The sequence below is a fragment of the Semicossyphus pulcher genome, unplaced genomic scaffold (genome assembly GCF_022749685.1).
Source record: "Semicossyphus pulcher isolate SPU_LCO1_2020_fin unplaced genomic scaffold, fSemPul1.0.p SCAF_26, whole genome shotgun sequence".
Classification (NCBI taxonomy): Eukaryota; Metazoa; Chordata; class Actinopteri; order Labriformes; family Labridae; genus Semicossyphus; species Semicossyphus pulcher.
Genome location: NW_027211700.1, coordinates 342,083 through 364,257, shown reverse-complemented (window position 1 = coordinate 364,257; position 22,175 = coordinate 342,083). Strand labels below are relative to the sequence as shown.

At 48.1% G+C, this 22,175-nt stretch overlaps 1 protein-coding gene across 1 annotated transcript in view; it reads right to left on the bottom strand.

The window, feature by feature from the left end:
- The window catches only part of LOC138604618 (RNA-binding protein Musashi homolog 2-like), a 43,122-nt gene that overhangs the window by 2,894 nt on the left and 18,053 nt on the right, over positions 1-22,175 (bottom strand). Inside the window, exons 7-11 of the mRNA XM_069676571.1 lie at positions 20,925-20,973; positions 11,619-11,701; positions 8,451-8,565; positions 7,409-7,483; positions 187-258 (exon numbers count right to left, since the gene is read on the bottom strand). Of these exons, the coding sequence (XP_069532672.1) occupies positions 187-258; positions 7,409-7,483; positions 8,451-8,565; positions 11,619-11,701; positions 20,925-20,973 (394 nt within the window). The remainder of the gene's footprint in view (positions 1-186; positions 259-7,408; positions 7,484-8,450; positions 8,566-11,618; positions 11,702-20,924; positions 20,974-22,175) is intronic.

Sequence of the window (22,175 nt, the reverse complement as noted above, 5' to 3'; positions counted from 1 at the left end):
GTGTGTGTTCAGGTGTGTGCTCAGGTGTGTGCTCAGGTGTGTGTTCAGGTGTGTGAGCTGCTTCAATAAGAGAGAAAGTGCATGTAGAGGGCGTCAGGCCACACAGAATACCGACAGAGCGTTTACCTGCCCCTGCGTTCTGCCCGTATGCCGTGTAGCCGCCGCCTCCTCTGTGGGTCCCCCTACCTGAGCCACGAGCTGCTGCTACAGCCGCCGCCGCCGCCACCGGGCCATACGCCGCCGCCACTGCTGGGAAGCCTGAGAGGAAGAAAACCAAGAAGAGGCTCAGGACAGATTTATGAACTTACTGCTCCGTTCTGTATGTGAGGTCGTTCATGACGAGTTTCAACATCCACAGGAAAACAGCAGAAACTATAAAAACCTACAGCTTCACTTTCTGTCATCACGTCTACTCAACACTCAGAGAGGCGACGAGGACGTTTCTGTCCCTCGTTTTCTGCTCAACAACATGAAGAAAGAATCACACAGGCACGCGTGGTCTGCTCACTTCACCTGTTATTACCTGTGAGGGCCTCGTTCAACAGCCAACACAGACGTGTGTGTGTGTGTGTGTGCTAGCACAGGTCGTGTTGATGCTGTTGGAACACCTGCATGGTTCAGTTCACCTGAAGATAAACGCTGTGATACGTTAGAGATGATGACATCACAGCTCTTAAATCTGACTGTACGTCTGTAACATCGTCGCTCTGCCATCCAACAACATTCAGAGACCTGAAGAGCTTCCTGTCACCACGTCTTCATCAAACACCTCCTCACCTCTCCCTCCTCCCTCTCCTCTCTCTCTCTCTCCTCTCTCTCCCTCTCCTCTCCTCACTCTCCTCTCTCTCTCTCCCTCTCCTCTCTCTCTCTCCTCTCTCTCCTCTCTCTCTCTCTCTCTCTCCCTCTCCTCTCTCTCCTCTCTCTCTCTCTCTCTCTCTCTCTCTCTCCCTCTCCTCTCTCCCTCTCCTCTCTCTCCTCTCTCTCTCTCTCTCTCTCTCTCTCCCTCCCTCTCCTCTCTCTCCTCTCTCTCTCTCCTCTCTCTCTCCACAGAGGGAGGAGGAGGAAGAGGAGGAGAAGGAGGAGGAGGAAGCAGCAAGGTCGTCCTGCTGCTATCAGGAGAGAATCATCTCACAGGGGAGCGTCTGAGAGTTAACCCAAAGCAATCAGCTCGTCTTCAACAGGGAGGCGCTCTGTTTGGACGAGGCAGGACGAGGAGACAGATACACCAGCATAGTGAGTTGATGATGATGGGAGAGAGGAACACTCGCTGCTGCCTCTTATCTGTTAAAACAACACCGACAGAGCCACACGCTCAGACCCTCAGCTGTGTGTGTGTGTGTGTGTGTGTGTGTGTGTGTGTTTGTGTGTGTGTGAATGACAGGCGCCTGCTGAGCTCCCTGCTGCTCTGTGGCCCTGAACACAGCACGGCCCTGATGTGTTTTAATGGTGTCTGTCTGTTCATTATCATGCCCTACGAAGGAAACATGCAGCATCTCCTCTTCAGTCTGACAGTTTGGTTGTTCTACTGCTTAATTTCCCAGAGGCACTGGGGTTGTTATGTTTTTATGTTTTTAACTTTTTAAGTTTTTATGTTTTTAACTTTTTATGTTTTTATGTTTTTAAGTTTTTAAGTTTTAATGTTTTTATGTTTTAATGTTTTTATGTTTTTATGTTTTTAAGTTTTCATGTTTTTAAGTTTTAATGTTTTTATGTTTTTAAGTTTTCATGTTTTGAAGTTTTAATGTTTTTATGTTTTTAAGTTTTTAAGTTTTTATGTTTTAATGTTTTTATGTTTTTAAGTTTTCATGTTTTTAAGTTTTAATGTTTTATGTTTTTAAGTTTTCATGTTTTTAAGTTTTAATGTTTTTATGTTTTTAAGTTTTCATGTTTTGAAGTTTTAATGTTTTTATGTTTTTAAGTTTTTATGTTTTAATGTTTTTATGTTTTTAAGTTTTCATGTTTTTAAGTTTTAATGTTTTATGTTTTTAAGTTTTTTTGTTTTTAAGTTTTTATGTTTTTAAGTTTTAATGTTTTTAAGTTTTAATGTTTTATGTTTTATGTTTTGAAGTTTTCATGTTTTCATGTTTTTAAGTTTTAATGTTTTTAAGTTTTTATGTTCACAGTATCTGCAAAAATGCAGAAAACCAAGGCAGAGTGCAGTAACTGGTTCCACCACGAATCGTGTCAGATTCTGCTGCTTGCCTTTGTTTTCGGACCGACTCTGAACGCTTATTAACCAGTTATCATGTTTTCTATATAGCCAACGCAGTGAACTGGTCTTGTGTCAGTTGCACGTACAAACACACATTTTGTAAAATCAATACGAAGGTGGATGAACAAACAGATGGTCTTGATAATATATCATCATGTATTTATTATTATTACTATTCACGAGCAAGGACCACACCATCAATCAGATACGTTTAAATATTTTATTATTACGATGAAATGTGGAACGAGAATATGAGGATTGTGACGATGAATAAAGGCTGCGGTGTGGGGAAGGCTTCATTGAGGATCAGCAGCAGCTCCCGGGCTGGCGGACCCCCAAAAGCTTCCTTGAGGATGGAGACAGGATTGAGCTTTGCAAAGTTCTTGAATGTTGGAGCGGATGTAAAGCTGGTAAGCTTGAGAAGACCAACGACCCATGGTCTTAATCATGTGATCTGGGACCTCGATCACATGGCTGGAGGCAGTTGAGGCTGCTCCGACCTGGAAGGAGTGGCCAGAGTATACGTTAGGGGAGATACCTGATGAAGTTACCACCTGTTTGAAGTGTGCCGGAAAACGAGAGCGAGAGAGTCAGCGATGGCGTTGTGAAACCTTGAATATGATCAGCGCGGAGAATAAATTGGTGGCAACTTGATAGACATGTGAGGCGGTGCATGAAAGGCATGAGTGCGGGGAGTCGCTTCAACGTTATTGAGGATGACGACGACGGCAAGATTGACAGATCAAACAAATTTACAAACGGATAACGGATCTGAACAGATGGATTTTCTTGTCCACTCATGTCCCCACGGGAGGGCAGCGATAATGACCAGATATACAATATTTCGAAAACTGCAGATGATGGTTGAAGGGGTTTTGAAGAAACTGCAAAAGCTCGGGTGGCCATTTGGCGGAGAACCACTTTGTCCATAAAAATCCCCCAAAACCGGCAGAAAGGGCAGCGCATGAGAAAAGATGAATGCTGTGCGGGTTAGAAAGACGGTCATCATATAGAAATGTGGTGACATTCCAGTTTGTTAGGACTTGCTTCGAGAAGCGACTGTGCTGCAAGCGTGATTGATAGCAGGTGAGCAATAAGCGTCTGACCCTGGTGATGATACGATACCATACGATACAATATGAAACGGTATGATTTGAAACAATACAATATGGTACGATATGAGAGGATACGATACGACACAATACGACACGAAACAATATGATACAATACGATATGATACGATACGGTACGATAGGAAACAATACGATGCGATACAGTATGATTTGAAACAATACGAAATAGTACGATACAACACAATATGACATGTTACGGTACGCTTTGAACGATTCTATACGACATGATACAATACGACACGATATGACAAGATACGATACGATATGATACTACACAACACGACATGGTACGATTCGAAACAATACGATATGCTACGATACAACACGATACGATACGGTACAATACAAAACAATATGATACAGTAAAATACAATACACCCCGCTACGATTTGATTTGACACAATACAATATGATATGGTACGACACAATACGAAATGATACGATACTATATGATTCAGTACGCTTTGAAACAATGCTATGACACGACACGATACGACAATACAATATGATACGATACAATGTGATAAACTTTGTCCCCGTAGAGAAATGTGTTTTGGGCTCGCATTGTGCATAGATTGATGTTGACAGCAGCTCTTCACGCTTTGCAGGCGGTGGCAGGGTGAGACGATGACCCACATACGTGGCAGCTGAGACCGGAGCGGGTTGCAAAAGTGCGGCAGTACAGCTCTTGATCCAGGCAACCCCAGGAGGTGCCCTGATTAAATTGCTGCAGGTGAGCTGCTGCGTTGGAGGAGAACTGGACGCGATACTGGTAGAAGCCCGTGCTGCCGAAACGGAGGGCTAACTCGAGGACCAAGGAGAGGTAATCATCAAGCTCCTGCCTACCGGCTGGGTAGACAGAGCAGATGACGTTTCTGTACAGGGAGAAGGCGTGAGCGAACTCCACCGCTGTCAGCTCCTTGGATGGAGACGGGGCCTTGGCAAGCATGATCATGATGCCGTCGTGGCTGTTGAGTAGGTGTGGTTGAGAAGGTTGGTCGAGGGAGGGAAGAAGCAACTCCGCGAGGTCGATATATTTACCAGTCAGGATCTGATGTCAAAGGTGAGCTGCGACGGGAGATGGTTTAGAAGGAGGCTGGTTAGCTGGAGGGACAGCTGAAACCAAGGAGAACTGAAGACCGCCTGCCGGCGGGATTGTTGCGGCCAGAGGAAGAGCGAATGGGAGGAAGAGGCGGCAGGGAGAGGACCTGGCAACCCGGTGCCAGTATAGAGCAGTGGAGGCAGGTGAGATGAAACAGCTGCTGGGAGAGGACCTGGCAACCCGGTGCCAGTAGAGGGTGGCAGATGTAGGTGGGACAAAAAGGCAGTAGAGAGAACCTGGCAACCCGGTGCCTGTGGAGGTTGGTGGAAGCCGGTGGGAAGGAGGGGCGGAAGGGAGAGGACCTGGCAACCTGGTGCCTGTGGAGGTTGGTGGAAGCCGGTGGGAAGGAGGGGCGGAAGGGAGAGGACCTGGCAACCAGGAGCCGCGGGGAGTGTAGTGACGTCACGCCTGTGCGTGCTCCGTCGACGTGTGGCTACTGAAGTAGCAGTATTTTGGAATTGTTTGTTGCTGGAAGGAGTATGTAAAAAGTTTGAAGAGTTTTACTTTGTTGTCAGAGCGGTGGTAGTTGATTCCCCTTCCTTTAAAGGTCTTTGGAGGCCCAAGACCGTCCAGTCAGAGATGGAGAAGGAGAAGGAACCTCCGGGAGACCGAACCAGAGCGTGCGAGCGGGACCGGCGGCCGTGAGCTCGGCGTGGAGTTGAGCTTGCGTCCCTCGCAGGTCGCCATCCACGGGGGGGGGGCGCTCCGGAGTGGGTGGAGGTGGCGGAGGGAGAAACGATGTCCCCGCTCGCTCGACTGGAGCGGGCAGGTCGTCTGCCGGATGAGCTCCTTGTTGGCGTCCGGACTGCCGGGCCGACGGGTGTGGATAGCGGAGTCTCCGGAGCGATCACCGCACCAAAACCCTCCGCGTCGTGCCGCAAGCCAATGTGCGAGGAGTCCGAGGCCGGGCTGAAGAGCTCTTCATCGGACGGGGGGAGGACAGGAGGTCCGCGTGGGAATCATCCATGGTAAGTCAAATTTGTTTGCGTTGAGCGAGTTCGATGTTCTGTGGCGTGCACGAGAAACGAGAACGGAAGGGTGAGAAAGGCGGTGCAGCTTATATAGGCACATGACAGGAAATGAGTGATTGAGGTGTGGTCCTGCTCCTGAACCTCAGCTAAACTTTATCTCCAATTATTATTATATGTTATATTAAGATTAACATCAATTGATTCATATTCATTGTTTGTTCACAAACACACAGGCCTGTAACTGTAAGAGTTTGTTCATGACGTGTTTATTTCTGTTGTACTTCATTAGAAGAGAATAGATCTTTATTGTCCACTCAATTACATTCAAAACTAAGATATTCCTCCCACCATTGTTACTCACTGCGTCGTTACTCATATAATTACACTGCAGTAAAACAAAGTGCAGTTTTAGCTGTGAAGCTGACGCGGTCAGCCTGGAGGTCAAACTACAATATGCTGAAATTCACTGTCATCTAATCAATCATACACTTGGTAGTTAAACATAATTTGATGTTTACACTTGAAGAACAGAAAACATAAAAAGCTGCTTTTCTCAGGTTGGCGTTTTTGCAGATACTGCACTTTGGCTTTGTAGGGCAGTTTAATCAATGAGCTCAAACAGGAAGGTTTAACATGTTCATGGACAGGCTGACATGACCCCCACATGGACCACTCTGTCCCAAACTACCAGGCCGAGCGCACTCAAAGCTCTGTCTATAGTTCTGTTTGCAAAATTCCAGAACAGATGCATCAACATCAAACACGCTGCAAATACAGAAACACTGCAGATCCAGTCAACACAGCAGGAGTGCTCCAGGCCTGCAGGGGGCGCTAAGCGCAACAGGTTTATTACTGACAGCAGAGAGACGAGACAGCAGATTTATTATCAGACTTTGTAATGTTAGACGCTGCTGGAGCAGAGTGTCTCTGTTGTTACACTGACTGCTGATGCAGCACAATGGGCCTCATCAGCCACCATAGGAAGTGTGTATCTGCTGTAATAGAGACAAAGGTCACACAGATGCTCCAAGGATCCGTTCCACCTCCTGCTCTGCTGTGAGTCAGAGTCTACATAACTAAGTCTGAAGTTTCCTGAAGTGAACCACCTTCACCAGACTAAAAACCTGAAGGTGACAGCAGAGCTAGCATGCACAGCTAACCCAGCACTATCACAGGACAGGCTGCAGATCTCTCACTTCCTGTATGCAGAGTGTTCGCCCAGTTGAGCTATTTTTTAGATCATTAAAGTTCCAATAACAGGTTCATGCATATCTACCTGTGTCCTTCAGAAGCAGGTAGACACAGAGGGACAGTGGTGGAGATTGATTTGCCTTTACAGCAGCTAAAAAGACCGAAAGACTGAATGGAAGAACTTTCACACACCAACACAGAGACATCACTGTTAGCTGCGCAGGTGCTGTGTTTCCTGGAGGGGAGACGTTTACAGGTGAAGAAGCGTTTCACTGGATGCAAAAATAATGAAGGTCATAAACAAGTTCTTAACCTTTTTTTTTTTGATGGAGAGTTTGAAAGATTGATTTTGTTTAAACTTTTAGAGGTTTAGTCAACGAGAACAGATGTGACAAGAACAACTGCACCTGAACGGGTGTGACTAGAACAACTGCACCTGAACGGGTGTGACTAGAACAACTGCACCTGAAAGGGTGTGACTAGAACAACTGCACCTGAACAGCTGTGACTAGAACAACTGCACCTGAACGGGTGTGACTAGAACAACTGCACCTGAAAGGGTGTGACTAGAACAACTGCACCTGAACGGGTGTGACTAGAACAACTGCACCTGAACGGGTGTGACTAGAACAACTGCACCTGAAAGGGTGTGACTAGAACAACTGCACCTGAACAGCTGTGACTAGAACAACTGCACCTGAACAGCTGTGACATGAACAACTGCACCTGAACAGCTGTGACATGAACAACTGCACCTGAACAGGTATGACAAGAACTGTGTGTGTTAAAGGGATCTTACCGGGGATCTGGTAGCTGTAGCTCGGAGCAAAGCTGCTGTAGCCTCGGCCGTATGTCGCTGTGATGTTGGGATAACCTGCAGGAAGAGAGACAGGCTGTTAGAGATCACCTGTCTGACATGTCTGTACCTGTGTTAGAAACACTGTGTCTGCATCAATGACTGTATATACAGATGGACGACGCGTCTCCATCTGCTCCCATTGTACGAAATTGATGCCAAAATAGCCCCTGTGATAGGCGCTGGAATCTTGCGATGGCGACGTCATACGGAGCCAGAGACTGCGCAGTAGAGATCGGCGAGTGAAGCAGCCGTAGCCACTTCCGCTAACCCAAACACACACTTAACTTACCGAAAACACAGCAAGGATCCCGCACGCCAGCGTGTTTAACAGCAGAACAGCTTCTTGTGTTGGTCTGAGGTTAAAGTTCACGGGTATGGAAACTTCAGTGACTGTAGTGATTGTTTTAGTTACGTCTTCTCTCGCGGATCGTCCTCCGCTCTGCTCACCTGGAACTGATCGGCTGCAGGAGACGGATTTGTCAACAGAGCTGTCAATCATCATTTTGACAGCATCAAATAACTAATTAAAAATAAACTTGTGATAAAAATGAACACTTGGACATAAATCAGCAGGATAAGAACTAACTATAATGACAGAAACCATGTTTGAGAAAATAAATTTTGACATGTATTTTGATTTTATAGTTTGACTCATGTCCCATCTGTTAACATGGAGGAGGCGGGCTTTATGAGCTATACTGCAGCCAGTCAGCAGGGGGCTATAGAGAGGGTTTGGCTTCACTTTGAGGGAGCTGTCATGTCGTCCATCTTTTTATACAGTCTATGGTCTGCATCAGTGCGCTCAGGTCTCATGATCTGAAGCATCTTTAAATAGAACCTGTCTTTAGTCGTCAGGTTATATTTAACATAAACACGAACCGACATGTTCTTTTAACTTATTTTACACATCAAGTGTTGAATAAATTCATGCACACACACACACACACACATACATACACACATACAGGAGCAGCGTACTCACTCAGCATGCCCATGCTCAGCATGAAGGCATCCATGGTGTAAGGTAGACCACAGGCTCGACCTCTGACCCCCGGAGGAAACATGACCTCTTTAGGCTGAGCTTTTTTACACTCTACCTGGAGGAGGAGAGAGAGAGGACGACACTGACAGGCTCAGGTTGTTATTCTGACTGTGTGACAACATTACAGGAACATTACAGAACATTACAGGAACATGACAGGAACATTACAGGAACATTACAGGGGACATTACAGGAACATTTCAGAACATTACAGGGACATTACAGGAACATTACAGGGGACATTACAGAACATTACAGGAAAATTACAGGGGACATTACAGGAACATTTCAGAACATTACAGGGACATTACAGGAACATTACAGGAACATTACAGAACATTACAGGAACATTATAGGAACATTTCAGAACATTACAGGGACATTACAGGAACATTACAGAACATTACAGGGACATTACAGGGGACATTACAGGAACATTACCGGAACATTACAGAACATTACAGGAATATTACAGGGACATTACAGAACATTACAGGAAAATTGCAGGAACATTTCAGAACATTACAGGAATATTACAGGGACATTACAGAACATTACAGGGACATTACAGGGGACATTACAGGAACATTTCAGAACATTACAGGGACATTACAGGAACATTACAGGAACATTATAGGAACATTTCAGAACATTACAGGGACATTACAGGAACATTACAGAACATTACAGGGACATTACAGGGGACATTACAGGAACATTACTGGAACATTACAGAACATTACAGGAATATTACAGGGACATTACAGAACATTACAGGAAAATTGCAGGAACATTTCAGAACATTACAGGAATATTACAGGGACATTACAGAACATTACAGGGACATTACAGGGGACATTACAGGAACATTACCGGAACATTACAGAACATTACAGGAATATTACAGGGACATTACAGAACATTACAGGGACATTACAGGGGACATTACCGGAACATTACAGGAACATTACAGGAAAATTGCAGGAACATTACAGAACATTACAGGAACATTACAGAACATTACGGAACATTACAGGGACATTACACAGTGGGCTGTGCTGATATAAAGGAGCAGAGTGCAGCAGACAGAGAACAGCTGTGTGCTGGAGAAGAAGCTGCTCTTCCTCTCTGCCCTAAAAATACACGCCCCTGATCTGTTGATGTTACAGAGCTCCTCGCTCCTGTTTCATGTTGCACGGTGTAAAAACACTTGTATCAGTCTGCAGCTAAAAAACAGCTGGAGCTCTGCTTCTTCTCTCTCCATGCTCCTCTGTTATCCCTCCTCTCTCCATGCTCCTCTGTTATCCCTCCTCTCTCTATGCTCCTCTGTTGTCCCTCCTCTCTCCATGCTCCTCTGTTGTCCCTCCTCTCTCCATGCTCCTCTGTTATCCCTCCTCTCTCCTGCTCCTCTGTTGTCCCTCCTCTCTCCATGCTCCTCTGTTATCCCTCCTCTCTCTATGCTCCTCTGTTATCCCTCCTCTCTCCATGCTCCTCTGTTATCCCTCCTCTCTCCATGCTCCTCTGTTATCCCTCCTCTCTCCATGCTCCTCTGTTATCCCTCCTCTCTCCATGCTCCTCTGTTGTCCCTCCTCTCTCCATGCTCCTCTGTTGTCCCTCCTCTCTCCATGCTCCTCTGTTATCCCTCCTCTCTCCATGCTCCTCTGTTGTCCCTCCTCTCTCCATGCTCCTCTGTTATCCCTCCTCTCTCCTGCTCCTCTGTTATCCCTCCTCTCTCCATGCTCCTCTGTTATCCCTCCTCTCTCTATGCTCCTCTGTTATCCCTCCTCTCTCTATGCTCCTCTGTTATCCCTCCTCTCTCCTGCTCCTCTGTTGTCCCTCCTCTCTCCATGCTCCTCTGTTATCCCTCCTCTCTCCTGCTCCTCTGTTATCCCTCCTCTCTCTATGCTCCTCTGTTATCCCTCCTCTCTCTATGCTCCTCTGTTATCCCTCCTCTCTCCATGCTCCTCTGTTATCCCTCCTCTCTCCATGCTCCTCTGTTATCCCTCCTCTCTCCATGCTCCTCTGTTATCCCTCCTCTCTCTATGCTCCTCTGTTATCCCTCCTCTCTCCATGCTCCTCTGTTATCCCTCCTCTCTCCTGCTCCTCTGTTATCCCTCCTCTCTCCTGCTCCTCTGTTATCCCTCCTCTCTCTATGCTCCTCTGTTGTCCCTCCTCTCTCCATGCTCCTCTGTTGTCCCTCCTCTCTCCATGCTCCTCTGTTATCCCTCCTCTCTCCTGCTCCTCTGTTATCCCTCCTCTCTCTATGCTCCTCTGTTATCCCTCCTCTCTCCATGCTCCTCTGTTATCCCTCCTCTCTCTATGCTCCTCTGTTATCCCTCCTCAGTCCATGCTCCTCTGTTATCCCTCCTCTCTCCTGCTCCTCTGTTATCCCTCCTCTCTCCTGCTGCTCTTAACAACACTGATTCTCCTGAAGCCCAGTTTAAGCAGACCAGGGGACGAGTGGTGCAGGAGGAGGAGGAGGAAAAGGAGGAGGAGAAGGAGGAGGGGATGCAGGGTCTCTTAATGACATAAATAAAGAGGTCCTGATCTGCACTGTGGACTCCTCCTCCTCCACCTCCTTCACCTCCTCCTCCTTCACCTCCTCCTCCTCCTCCACCTGCTTCACCTGCTCCTCCTCCACCTGCTTCACCTCCTCCTCCTCCTCCTCCTTCACCTCCTCCTCCTCCACCTCGTTCACTTCCTCCTCCTTCACCTTCACCTCCTCCTGTCTGCAGCTCTGTGCAGTGATGGTCACGTCTGCTCTCACATGTATTGTCAGTGGTGTCCAACCAAAGCCACTTAAACTCTCATGTTTGTTTGAACTGAGCAGCTGACGGTGTCTGTGCAGACAGAAACCAGAGCCCCCTCCACACCCACAGACCCTGCACTCATACTCCTGCCTGAGAGGTAGTGTCCTCTACTGTGGGACCTGACCCTGGGACAGTGTGACCTCATGGGTCTGTTAGTTTAGCCATGGAGAGCAGGCAGAGGTGGCGCCCGCTGCTCCTACATGATTCAGGATCATACACACAATTAATGGTGACTGATCATGTCAGTAACAGACAGCTGAGTGTGTGTGTGTGTGTGTGTGTGTGTGTGAGCACTCACCATCTTATTATTGATCTCATGAAAATGGATCTTGCAGATTTTCTCCACCACGTCCTCTGCCTCGAACGTTACGAACCCAAAACCTGCAGAGAGGGGGAGAGAGGTAGAGAGATAGGGGAGAGGAATGTAAGAGAGAGGAGAGAGAGAGGGGAGAGGAAGGGAAGAGAGAGGAGAGAGGGAGGAGAGAGAGAGGGGAGAGGGAGGAGAGAGGGAGGAGAGAGAGAGGGGAGAGGGAGGAGAGAGAGAGGAGAGAGGTTTTCAAAGCCCCTTTATTGAACGATTGCACGGAGAAACCAGCTCACTGTCACCTTGACAGGGGGAAAAAAACAACACCCCAAAAAAAGAAAAAACAGCACAACCAGTCAATCAAACACAGTAATCAGAAACCAGTAATTATTGATCAGTAATTAACAATCAGCTCTCCGCCTCCCACAGAACATAAGACCCCCCCAACAGCCCAAAAGTGACTGAAGGCCTGCACATTGTCCATCATACGATAATATTTGTGTTCCACCCGCCTTAGTCCCTCCAGAATCAGTACCAGCTCCACAATACCGGCACCCTGTACCCGGTTCCTGCGTGTCAGCCAGATGGGTAACTTAGCAGTACTTAATAAAAAGTTCAACAATGTATGCACCGCCTTTTTTTTGCAGTGTAAACTCCTCCCAGAGAAACTTAACCACCTTTTAACAGCATAAACAGAGAAGACAGCTGAGGACACAAATAAATGTTCCAGCGTCTGAGTCTTTGAACAAAAACACAACCCTCCCCCAGCTCCGGATCAAGGTGTGCTCTGTATCTGTTTGCAGCTATTGCGCCGTGTACAACCCTCCACTGGAGGTCTGCTGTCCCTTTTTCAATGGGCAGCTTGTACAGGCACTGCCAGCTGCCTTCCAGAGAAGAGCCTGGACCAAGAAACCCTTTACCCCTGATAATGAACTCAAGTTGATTCCCTTCAGGCAGAGTTCGTATAATGCCTTTCTGCCCACAGCTTGAAACGTGTCCCGGTGGGAAGTTTTGAAAGTCAGAGGTTAACGTCGTCTGCATAAGCAGAAAGAGTTGGAGGACAAAGACCACTGAGCCGATCTCTCAACCTGCACAGCAAGGGCTCTATCGCTAGGCTATACAGTTGTTCTGATATAGGACAACCCTGTCTTATCCCCCGCTGTACAGGGATTGGCCGACTCAGCCCTGCCCCCATCTTCACCATACACTGTGCACCACTGTACAATAAACCAACGCACTTCAGAAACCCATCACCAACACCGTAGGCCCTAAGTGCAGCAAACAAGCAGGAGGAGGAGTGATCCACGCTGTCAAAAGCTTTCTCTTGGTCAATGAAAACAATACCAACATTAACACAGTGGGGCCTGCAAAGACCTATGACATCATGTACAAAGAAAACATTGTCCATAATAGCCCTGCCTGGCACACAGTGCGTTTGGTCAGGCTAAACAATTGTCTCCAGGATGCCTTTCAGGCGGTTCGACAAGGCTCTGGAAAGCACCTTATAGTCCACACAGAGAAGGGCAACAGGCCTCCTTGAGAAGGGCAACAGGCCTCCAGTCCTTAAGAAGGGCGAGGTCTCCTTTTTGGGCAGTAAGGAAAGTACTGCTCGCTGACAGGACACAGGGAGAGATCCTGTCCTTAAGCAATCCATTATAACTTCATGTGGGTCAGCACCAAGGATGTTCCAGAACCGCTTAAAGATATCGCTGGAGAGGCCATCGATCCCCGGTGCCCTCCCTGATGCCATCTGGTTGACCACAACTGTCAGCTCCTCCATCATCAGCTCGCAGACGAGAGCAGCTTTCTCCTCTGGGCTGAGGTGAGGAAGTCCTTCCAGGAGCTCCTCCCGACACTCTGTGCTCCAAAAAGGTCAGTGTAGAATTCCCAGACTAGTCGTGACCCTGCCTCCTGGCAGCTTCAGGCAGGTCATCGGCTTCCTCTGAGCCACAGATCTCTCCAGGTTGAAGAAAAAAGAGCTTGGGGCATCCATTTCTTTTATTTGAAGGAAACGAGATCTAACAAGAGCCCTTTAATTCTTTCCTGCAGGAAGTAGCTCAACTCCAACCTCATGCAGCTGATCACCGACAGACGGGTTACAGTCTCTTTGTCCTTAATGCTGGCTTCTAGTTCCTCAACTGCTGCTTTGAGTTTTTTAGTGGAATTGGAGGTGTGCTGCTGGCAAACACCCTGATTTGTGCCTTCCCAACCTCCCACCACAGCTTCAAAGAACTGAACTCAACTTTTTTAAGTTTCACTGCTGCCAGAATCACTCAAAGCTCTGGCAGAAAAAGTCCCTCAGCACTTTATTATTGAAACACCAGTACGACCTAATCCTTTCCCCTGCTGAAACGATCAAAGCTACTGTGACTAAATGATGATCCGTGAACCCTACTGGAGTTATTTTACTGTTAATCATTCTAGAGCTGAAACTATGAGATGAATAAAACCTGTCCAGTCTAGAGATAGACCGATATGGTTTTTTCAGGGCCGATACCGATACCGATTATTAGTAGTCAAGGAGGCCGATAAACTCCAACACTTAACTTTGTTTAAATGCCTTTAAGCATATGTTTATTAAACAAACAAACAAAAAGCGCAGGGAGTTCCCAGGGTCAGCAGCATCTCTTATAAAGTTAACTGAAAATTTAAATGAATAAATAACTTCCTGAAGTTTTATAAAGTAAATAAAACAAAGTTAAATAAAATTTGCAAAGAAATGAACTTTTTCTCCTCTCCGCAATGTGTGTGAGCACTCTGCATACACAGCTTTCACTGCTGATTGGCTGTTACCCGTACCAATCAGTGCTGTGGGTGGGACAATGCTGGAGACAGAGTAGTGACTGCAGACAGAGAGGCGAGGCTGCATCAGAGCCAAAATAACCCAGTTTTAAATTGATCTCTTATCGGCCTTCGGATTAAAAAAAATAAATAAATAAAAACATTTAAAAAAATATATATCGGTGCCGATAATCGGTCCGGCCGATAATTGGTCTATCCCTAGTCCAGTTGTGCAGCACTCACCCTGTTATTGTTTACCCTTACCCTTAGATTGTGTTGTTCACAAACAGACGCGCCGTGCACCTCCGCGGCCGGCTCACGCCCTGCAGCGATCGTTTCGAAGTCTGGTCTATTCTTTGCGCGAGCGATCGGGTCAATCCTGGCAGGAAGTCACACATGAAACAACGAGAGAATCCGCTCAATTTTCAGAACACGCACGCACGATTTTCGTTGCACGGCGCTTCGCAGTGCTTCGCAGCGCTTCCTCATCCGGTGTGTCCCCGGCGTGACCCTCTATGTATCTATTAGATGATATTGTTAAGGCTCGCAGATGACTGTGGACGTGGTTCCTCACTCGTCCTGTCCATTGTAAAAGTGTTAGTTAAACCCTTCACCACTTCAGTGGATCACTAAATGGTAGCATGTCAAGAGAACAGCTACCCCTGCACTGAAATGAGAGCCATGTCCTCGGACCCGAGGACCCTCCCACCATAAGTTCCATTCTACTTCATCTGCTGAGGTAGTGTGTGCTTCCTGCAGAAAATGGTAAATGGACTGTACTCACATAGCGCTTTTCTAGTCTTTGCGACCACTCAAAGCTGCTTTTACACTACATATCACATTCACCCATTCACACACACATTCACACACTGATGGCAGAGGCTGCTACGTCAAGTGCCCAACTGTCAATCAGATATCACATTCATAACCGGTGAGCCACCGGGAGCAATTTGGGGTTCAGTGTCTCGCCCGAGGACACTTCGACATGTAGCCTGAGGGAGCTGGGGATCGAACCTCCGACCTTCCGATTGAAAGACGACCGACTCTACCACTGAGCCACAGCCGCCCAGAAAAAGTAAATCTAACTTTTTTTGTTCACACAAACGATATTATTTCCCTCTTTTGTATGACCCTCCATCCATGGATGTTTAAAGAGAGTATGTTAAAGGTATGCATCGAGAGAGAGAGAGGATGAGCAGGACAAAGTTAAACACCGTGTGTTGTACCATCAGTATTACTTTCTTGTTCTTCTTCCACTTCTGACAGTTTGTCTTTCTTGATGTTGTAATGTGTTTTTTCAGTGTGAAACGTTTTCTTTCATCTAGCAGGTCAAAGGTCACGAGAATGTTTACAATAGTTAGAGATGAACTTGTCAGTGTCACCGAAGTCATCACTGACCTGCACTAAGTTCATGTAGGTTTCATCAAGAAGGTGTTTCATTCCTCAAGAGGAGGAGGAGGAGGAGGAGGAGGAGGGAGAGGAGGAGCAAGAGGAGGAGGAGGAGGAGGAGGAGGAGGAGGGAGAGGAGGAGCAAGAGGAGGAGGAGGAGGAGGAGGAGGAGGGAGAGGAGGAGCAAGAGGAGGAGCAAGAGGAGGAGGAGGAGGAGGAGGAGGAGGGAGAGGAGGAGCAAGAGGAGGAGGAGAGGAGGAGGAGGAGGGAGAGGAGGAGCAAGAGGAGGAGGAGGAGGAGGAAGAGGAGGAGGAAGAGGAGGAGAAAGAGCAAAGGAAGAGGAGAAGGAAGAGGAGAGGAGAAGGAGAGGAGAAGGAGGAGCAGAAAGAGTACAAGGAGGAGGAGGAGGAAGAAGGATTCCTTGTAAAGTAAAGAGGACAGAGGACAGAGGAATCGATTGAGGCAGCAGGCCGTCTCACTGAATCGTAATGAGAAGAGTCAAATACATTCAGCAGACTGATGGGCGAGAGAAACACACAAGGTGAGGGAGGAGGAGGAGGAGTAAGAAGAGGAGGAGGAGGAAGAAGAAGAGGAGAGGAGAAGAGGAGGAGAAGAAAGAGGACAAGGAAGAGGAGGAGCAAGATGAGGAGGAGGAGGGAACTTAACAGTCATGCCAAACAGAGTGACTTTGCTAAAGTTGCCTCTGTGAAACTGTTTGTGTTGGTTAGTGTGGTATGGTGTTGGTTAGTGTGGTGTGGGGTTGGTTAGTGTGGTGTGGGGTTGGTTAGTGTGGTGTGGGGTTGGTTAGTGTGGTGTTGGTTAGTGTGATGTGGGGTTGGTTAGTGTGGTGTTGGTTAGTGTGGTGTGGGGTTGGTTAGTGTGGTGTTGTGTTGGTTAGTGTGGTGTGGGGTTGGTTAGTGTGGTGTTGTGTTGGTTAGTGTGGTGTGGGGTTGGTTAGTGTGGTGTTGGTTAGTGTGGTGTGGGGTTGGTTAGTGTGGTGTTAGTTAGTTTGGTGTGGGGTTGGTTAGTGTGGTGTGGTGTTGGTTAGTGTGGTGTGGGGTTGGTTAGTGTGGGGTTGTGTTGGTTAGTGTTGTTGGTTAGTGTGGTGTGGGGTTGGTTAGTGTGGTGTTGGTTGGTTAGTGTGGGGTTGGTTAGTGTGGTGTTGGTAAGTGTGGTGTGGTGTTGGTTAGTGTGGTGTTGTGTTGGTTAGTGTGGTGTTGGTTAGTGTGGTGTTGTGTTGGTTAGTGTTGTGTTGGTTAGTGTGGTGTGGTGTTGGTTAGTATGGTGTTGGTTAGTGTAGTGTGGTGTTGGTTAGTGTGGTGTTGGTTAGTGTAGTGTGGTGTTGGTTAGTGTGGTGTTGTGTTGGTTAGTGTGGTGTTGGTTAGTGTGGTGTTGTGTTGATGTGGTGTTGTGTTTGTTAGTTTGGTGTTGGTTAGTGTGGTGTTGTGTTGGTAAGTGTAGTTTGGTGTTGGTTAGTGTGGTGTTGGTTAGTGTAGTGTGGTGTTGGTTAGTGTGGTGTTGTGTTGGTTAGTGTGGTGTTGTGTTGGTCAGTGTGGTGTTGTGTTGGTCAGTGTGGTGTTGGTTAGTGTGGTGTGTTGGTTAGTGTGGGGTTGTGTTGGTTAGTGTTGTGTTGGTTAGTGTGGTGTGGGGTTGGTTAGTGTGGTGTGGTGTTGGTTAGTGTGGTGTTGTGTTGGTGTGGTGTTGTGTTGGTTAGTGTGGTGTGGGGTTGGTTAGTGTGGTGTGGGGTTGGTTAGTGTGGGGTTGTGTTGGTTAGTGCTGTGTTGGTTAGTGTGGTGTGGGGTTGGTTAGTGTGGTGTTGGTTAGTGTGGTGTGGTGTTGGTTAGTGTGGTGTTGTGTTGGTTAGTGTGGTGTTGGTTAGTGTAGTGTGGTGTTGGTTAGTGTGGTGTTGTGTTGGTTAGTGTGGTGTTGGTTAGTGTAGTGTGGTGTTGGTTAGTGTGGTGTTGTGTTGGTTAGTGTGGTGTTGGTTAGTGTGGTGTTGGTTAGTGTGGTGTTGTGTTGGTTAGTGTAGTGTGGTGTTGGTTAGTGTGGTGTTGGTTAGTGTAGTGTGGTGTTGGTTAGCGTGGTGTTGGTTAGTGTGGTGTTGTGTTGGTTAGTGTGGTGTTGGTTAGTGTGGTGTTGGTTAGTGTGGTGTTGTGTTGGTTAGCGTGGTGTTGTGTTGGTTAGTGTGGTGTTGGTTAGTGTGGTGTGGTGTTGGTTAGTGTGGTGTTGTGTTGGTTAGTGTGGTGTTGGTTAGTGTAGTGTGGTGTTGGTTAGTGTGGTGTTGTGTTGGTTAGTGTGGTGTTGGTTAGTGTAGTGTGGTGTTGGTTAGTGTGGTGTTGTGTTGGTTAGTGTGGTGTTGGTTAGTGTGGTGTTGTGTTGGTTAGTGTGGTGTTGTGTTGGTTAGTGTGGTGTTGTGTTGGTTAGTGTGGTGTTGGTTAGTGTAGTGTGGTGTTGGTTAGCGTGGTGTTGGTTAGTGTGGTGTTGTGTTGGTTGGTGTGGTGTTGGTTAGTGTGGTGTTGTGTTGGTTAGTGTGGTGTGGTGTTGGTCAGTGTGGTGTTGGTCAGTGTGGTGTTGTGTTGGTCAGTGTGGTGTGGTGTTGGTTAGTGTGGTGTTGTGTTGGTTAGTGTGGTGTTGGTTAGTGTAGTGTGGTGTTGGTTAGCGTGGTGTTGGTTAGTGTGGTGTTGTGTTGGTTAGTGTGGTGTTGGTTAGTGTGGTGTTGTGTTGGTTAGTGTGGTGTTGTGTTGGTCAGTGTGGTGTTGGTCAGTGTGGTGTTGTGTTGGTCAGTGTGGTGTTGGTTAGTGTGGTGTTGTGTTGGTTAGTGTGGTGTTGGTTAGTGTGGTGTGGTGTTGGTTAGTGTGGTGTTGGTTACATGATGTTTTTTTAAACACTGTGATAACTCTGGTCCCTGCATCACGTCTCTCAGACACTGTTTGAAGGCCGGAGAGTCTCAGTAAGAACTGGATGAGAGGATGCAGGAGAGCTGTGATGTTTATCACCACAGCAACATCTAATCAAACACGCCCGCTCTGCTTACAGACAGCAGCATGTTTGAGCAGTCAAACACATCACGTTATCAGACACAGCTGCTGAGGCACAGCTCTCTGCCGACTCAGGCTCAGGCTTCTTATAAACACACCGTGTTAGATGTCTTCCTCTGTGTTCTGTCTCTTTGCTCTCTGCTTGCTCGGCTCCACACACTTTATATTCCGTGTCTTGCAGCCAGCTGAAGCCCAGGAGAGCAGCTCAGACACCATGGAGGAACATCTGTGACAGAACATCCTCGTTATGAAGAAGAAAGTCCTTCTGAATGTGACGAGACACACACACACACACACACACACACACACACACACACACACACTGCCTGCCTTCAGGTATCACTCCTTCAGTGTTCTTGACCTGCATCTCTGTCTGCTACTCTCTCTTTGTGGACGACTTCATAAGAAGACAAACAGGTGGACCTGAGGCACACAGCTCCGGTCAGACAGACGAGTGCTGACACACACACACGGGGAACAGGTCAGTGTTTTAATTACCCCCTTCAAGCCTCCGTCCTCAGCTGAGAGCAGAGCGGACGAGACAGGCAGTGATGGAAGCAGAGGACGCTGGGAGCGAGCAGCACCTCCCCCTCGGGGAGATCCACTAAGAGAGCCGCCGTGTTTGGCAGCTGTAATTAGGAAAAGAGGTTATCAATGCTGGGAGAGAGAGAAGAGAGGCAGCGGCTCCTGGTAGAGAAAAAATACTTCAAGGGGGCAGGAGGCAGGGGGCAGGGGGCAGGAGGCAGGAGGCAGGAGGCAGGAGGCAGGAGGCAGGAGGCAGGGGGCAGGAGGAAGGGGACAGGAGGAAGGGGGCAGGAGGAAGGGGGCAGGAGGTAGGGGGTACGAGTGTCACCACCATGACGAGTGTGTAAGTAAGAGTGTTTCCCAGGGATGAAACATCTGTCTCTCTCGTCTCATCAGTGACTGTTAGAGTAAATCACTGGCTGTGTTCTGACAGGAGGAGTGCTGTGATCGAGTGTGCAGAGAGGTGCTGAGAGACAGACAGGCTGTGTGACAGAGAGCTGCAGGGAGACAGACAGGCTGTGTGACACCTGTAACGTGCAGGTAAGACAAAGACAGAGACAGGGTTGCTGTTGGCATCTCTCTGATCCCGTCTGCAGAGCAAGTGATGGAGAAGAAGATGCTGATGACAGAGAGGATGATATCTCAGGAGGTGTCTCACCTCAGGTAGACCATTTATCAGACAGGTGTCCAGGAGGGCTGAGTGGCAGCAGTGAGGAGGTACAACAGCTTCATATGTGCTGTCCACGGCAACACGCACGCATGCACGCTCTGTCCCTGCTGCTGAGTCTGTGTGTGTGTGTGTGTGTGTGTGTGCCTGCGTGTGTGTGTGTGTGTGTGTGTGTGTGTGTGTGTGTGTGCGTGTGTGTGCGTGTGTGTGTGTGTGTGTGTGTGTGTGTGTATGTGTGTGTGGGTGTGTGTGGGCTGCTCTGCTAAAGAGATAAGGCATTCAGATGGGGGGGTGGAGATAACATCGCGCTGCCTCATCTCTCTGAACCTTATCAGACCACACACACATCAATCCATCAGTCTGCGTCCTTCTGTTCTACCTTTCCGTTCTTTACCTTTTCTCCCTCATCTGACCCCCTCATTCTCCCCCCTCCCCCCCCTGTGTCCCCCTCCTCCCTCACCCCATCAGCAGAATGTCACAGCTGATCCATATCGAGCGGCCGGACGGACAGAAGGGCCGAAGGGGAGACGAGGCTAATTAGACTGATAGGTAGAATAAATGTTGTGTTAAGCTGCTGTGTGTGTGTGTGTGTGTGTGTGTGTGTGTGTGTGTGTGTGTGTGTGTGTGTGTGTGTGTGTGTGTGTGTGCGCGTGCGTGCGTGTGTGAGTGTGGGGGATCACATGATAAGGACACAGGTTCAGTATGGATCACTGCCTCAGTGAAAGTTATCTGGACACCAAAGAGCCGACCTTCAGCTGTGCGTGTGCGTGTGCGTGCGTGTGTGTGTGTCTCAGGTGCAGAGAAAGCATCATTTTATATGCTGCATATAATACACAGAACTTGAAGCAGTAAGGAGTACCTGAAGTCTTCTCACACACAGCTGCAGTGGTCTGAACTCACCTCTGTGCCTGTGGGTGGTTTTGTCGAACATCATCGTGGCGTCCTCCACCTGAAAGAGGCGGAGCACATGTTGGCCTGAGACTCACAGCAGACTCAAACAGCACAAATGAAACAAGAACAAAAACTGATAGAGGATCAAAGTGTGCAGACCAAACACTGAAACAACAGAGGGAACGATTCAGCGCGGGGCTCTGCGGCGCTCAGATGAAACACAGAGCTCCTTAGTGACCACGGAGTCGCTGCGATGGCAGGAGGACGTCAGCTCCACAGTCTCGCTTCATACGAGCAGAAGGCTCCCAGCTCTCTCAGCGGGCGGACACACGAGGAACGGTTCACTGTCAGACCACACACACCTGTCCCAGCACAGGTGCACCTACATCAGAGCTCTGAAGGCAGCAGCATCATGTGACTCCAGGTAGAAACAGCTCGTTGCTCTTAGGCTCCACAGGGGTCAAAGGGGGTGAAGGTGTTTGCTTAGAGTTTGCTCTAAAGTCTCAAACACACATCAGGACCAGTGTCATCCTCAGGCCTCCCTTCCTGTTTGTTCCCTATTGGCTCTATGTTTACGTGATACGCCGACCAAGTCACCAATCCCCATCCAATCAGAGCCACCAAACGAAGTGATGAGTGAAAGTGACAGATACCTGAAATAACAACAAACAGGTGTCAGGTTTAATGGATCATCTTTGTGCTGGGCAGAGTCCCTCTGTGATGAGTGAGGACGGCTTGTGAACAGCAGAGAGAGGCGGCACGTCGGCTCTGCTCGTCAGGATGGAGAGCTGAGCGAGTGTTCTGCTCGTGCTGTCGGCCTCTCTGTGAGGATGAATGACGTGATGGAGGCTGAGCTCCTGTGACTGCGTTACATGGACTCACCTTCCTGCAGACACACCTGCTGTCAGCTGACACAAGCAGAGCTGATGAAGCAACATCTGGAGAGTCAGAGATAAGAGTGCCTGAACACCTGCGCGCTGAACGTCCCGGCTCTGCTGACTGCTCCTCTGAAGACTCCATGACCTGCCTCTTCACTCTAACTGAGACGGGCTGAAAAAAGAGCCTCAGCTATCACCTGCTGACAAACTCTCAGGTGTTTCAAACTACATTTTCACCCCCGAAATCCATGAGCTCTCATGTTGTCACACATACGCTGCAGTAAGGAGCACATTTTCCTCTGCTTATCCAGGGTCAGGTGGAGGTGGCAGGCTAAAGGATCCCGAGACGTTCCCAGGCCAAATGAGAGAGAAAATCCCTCCG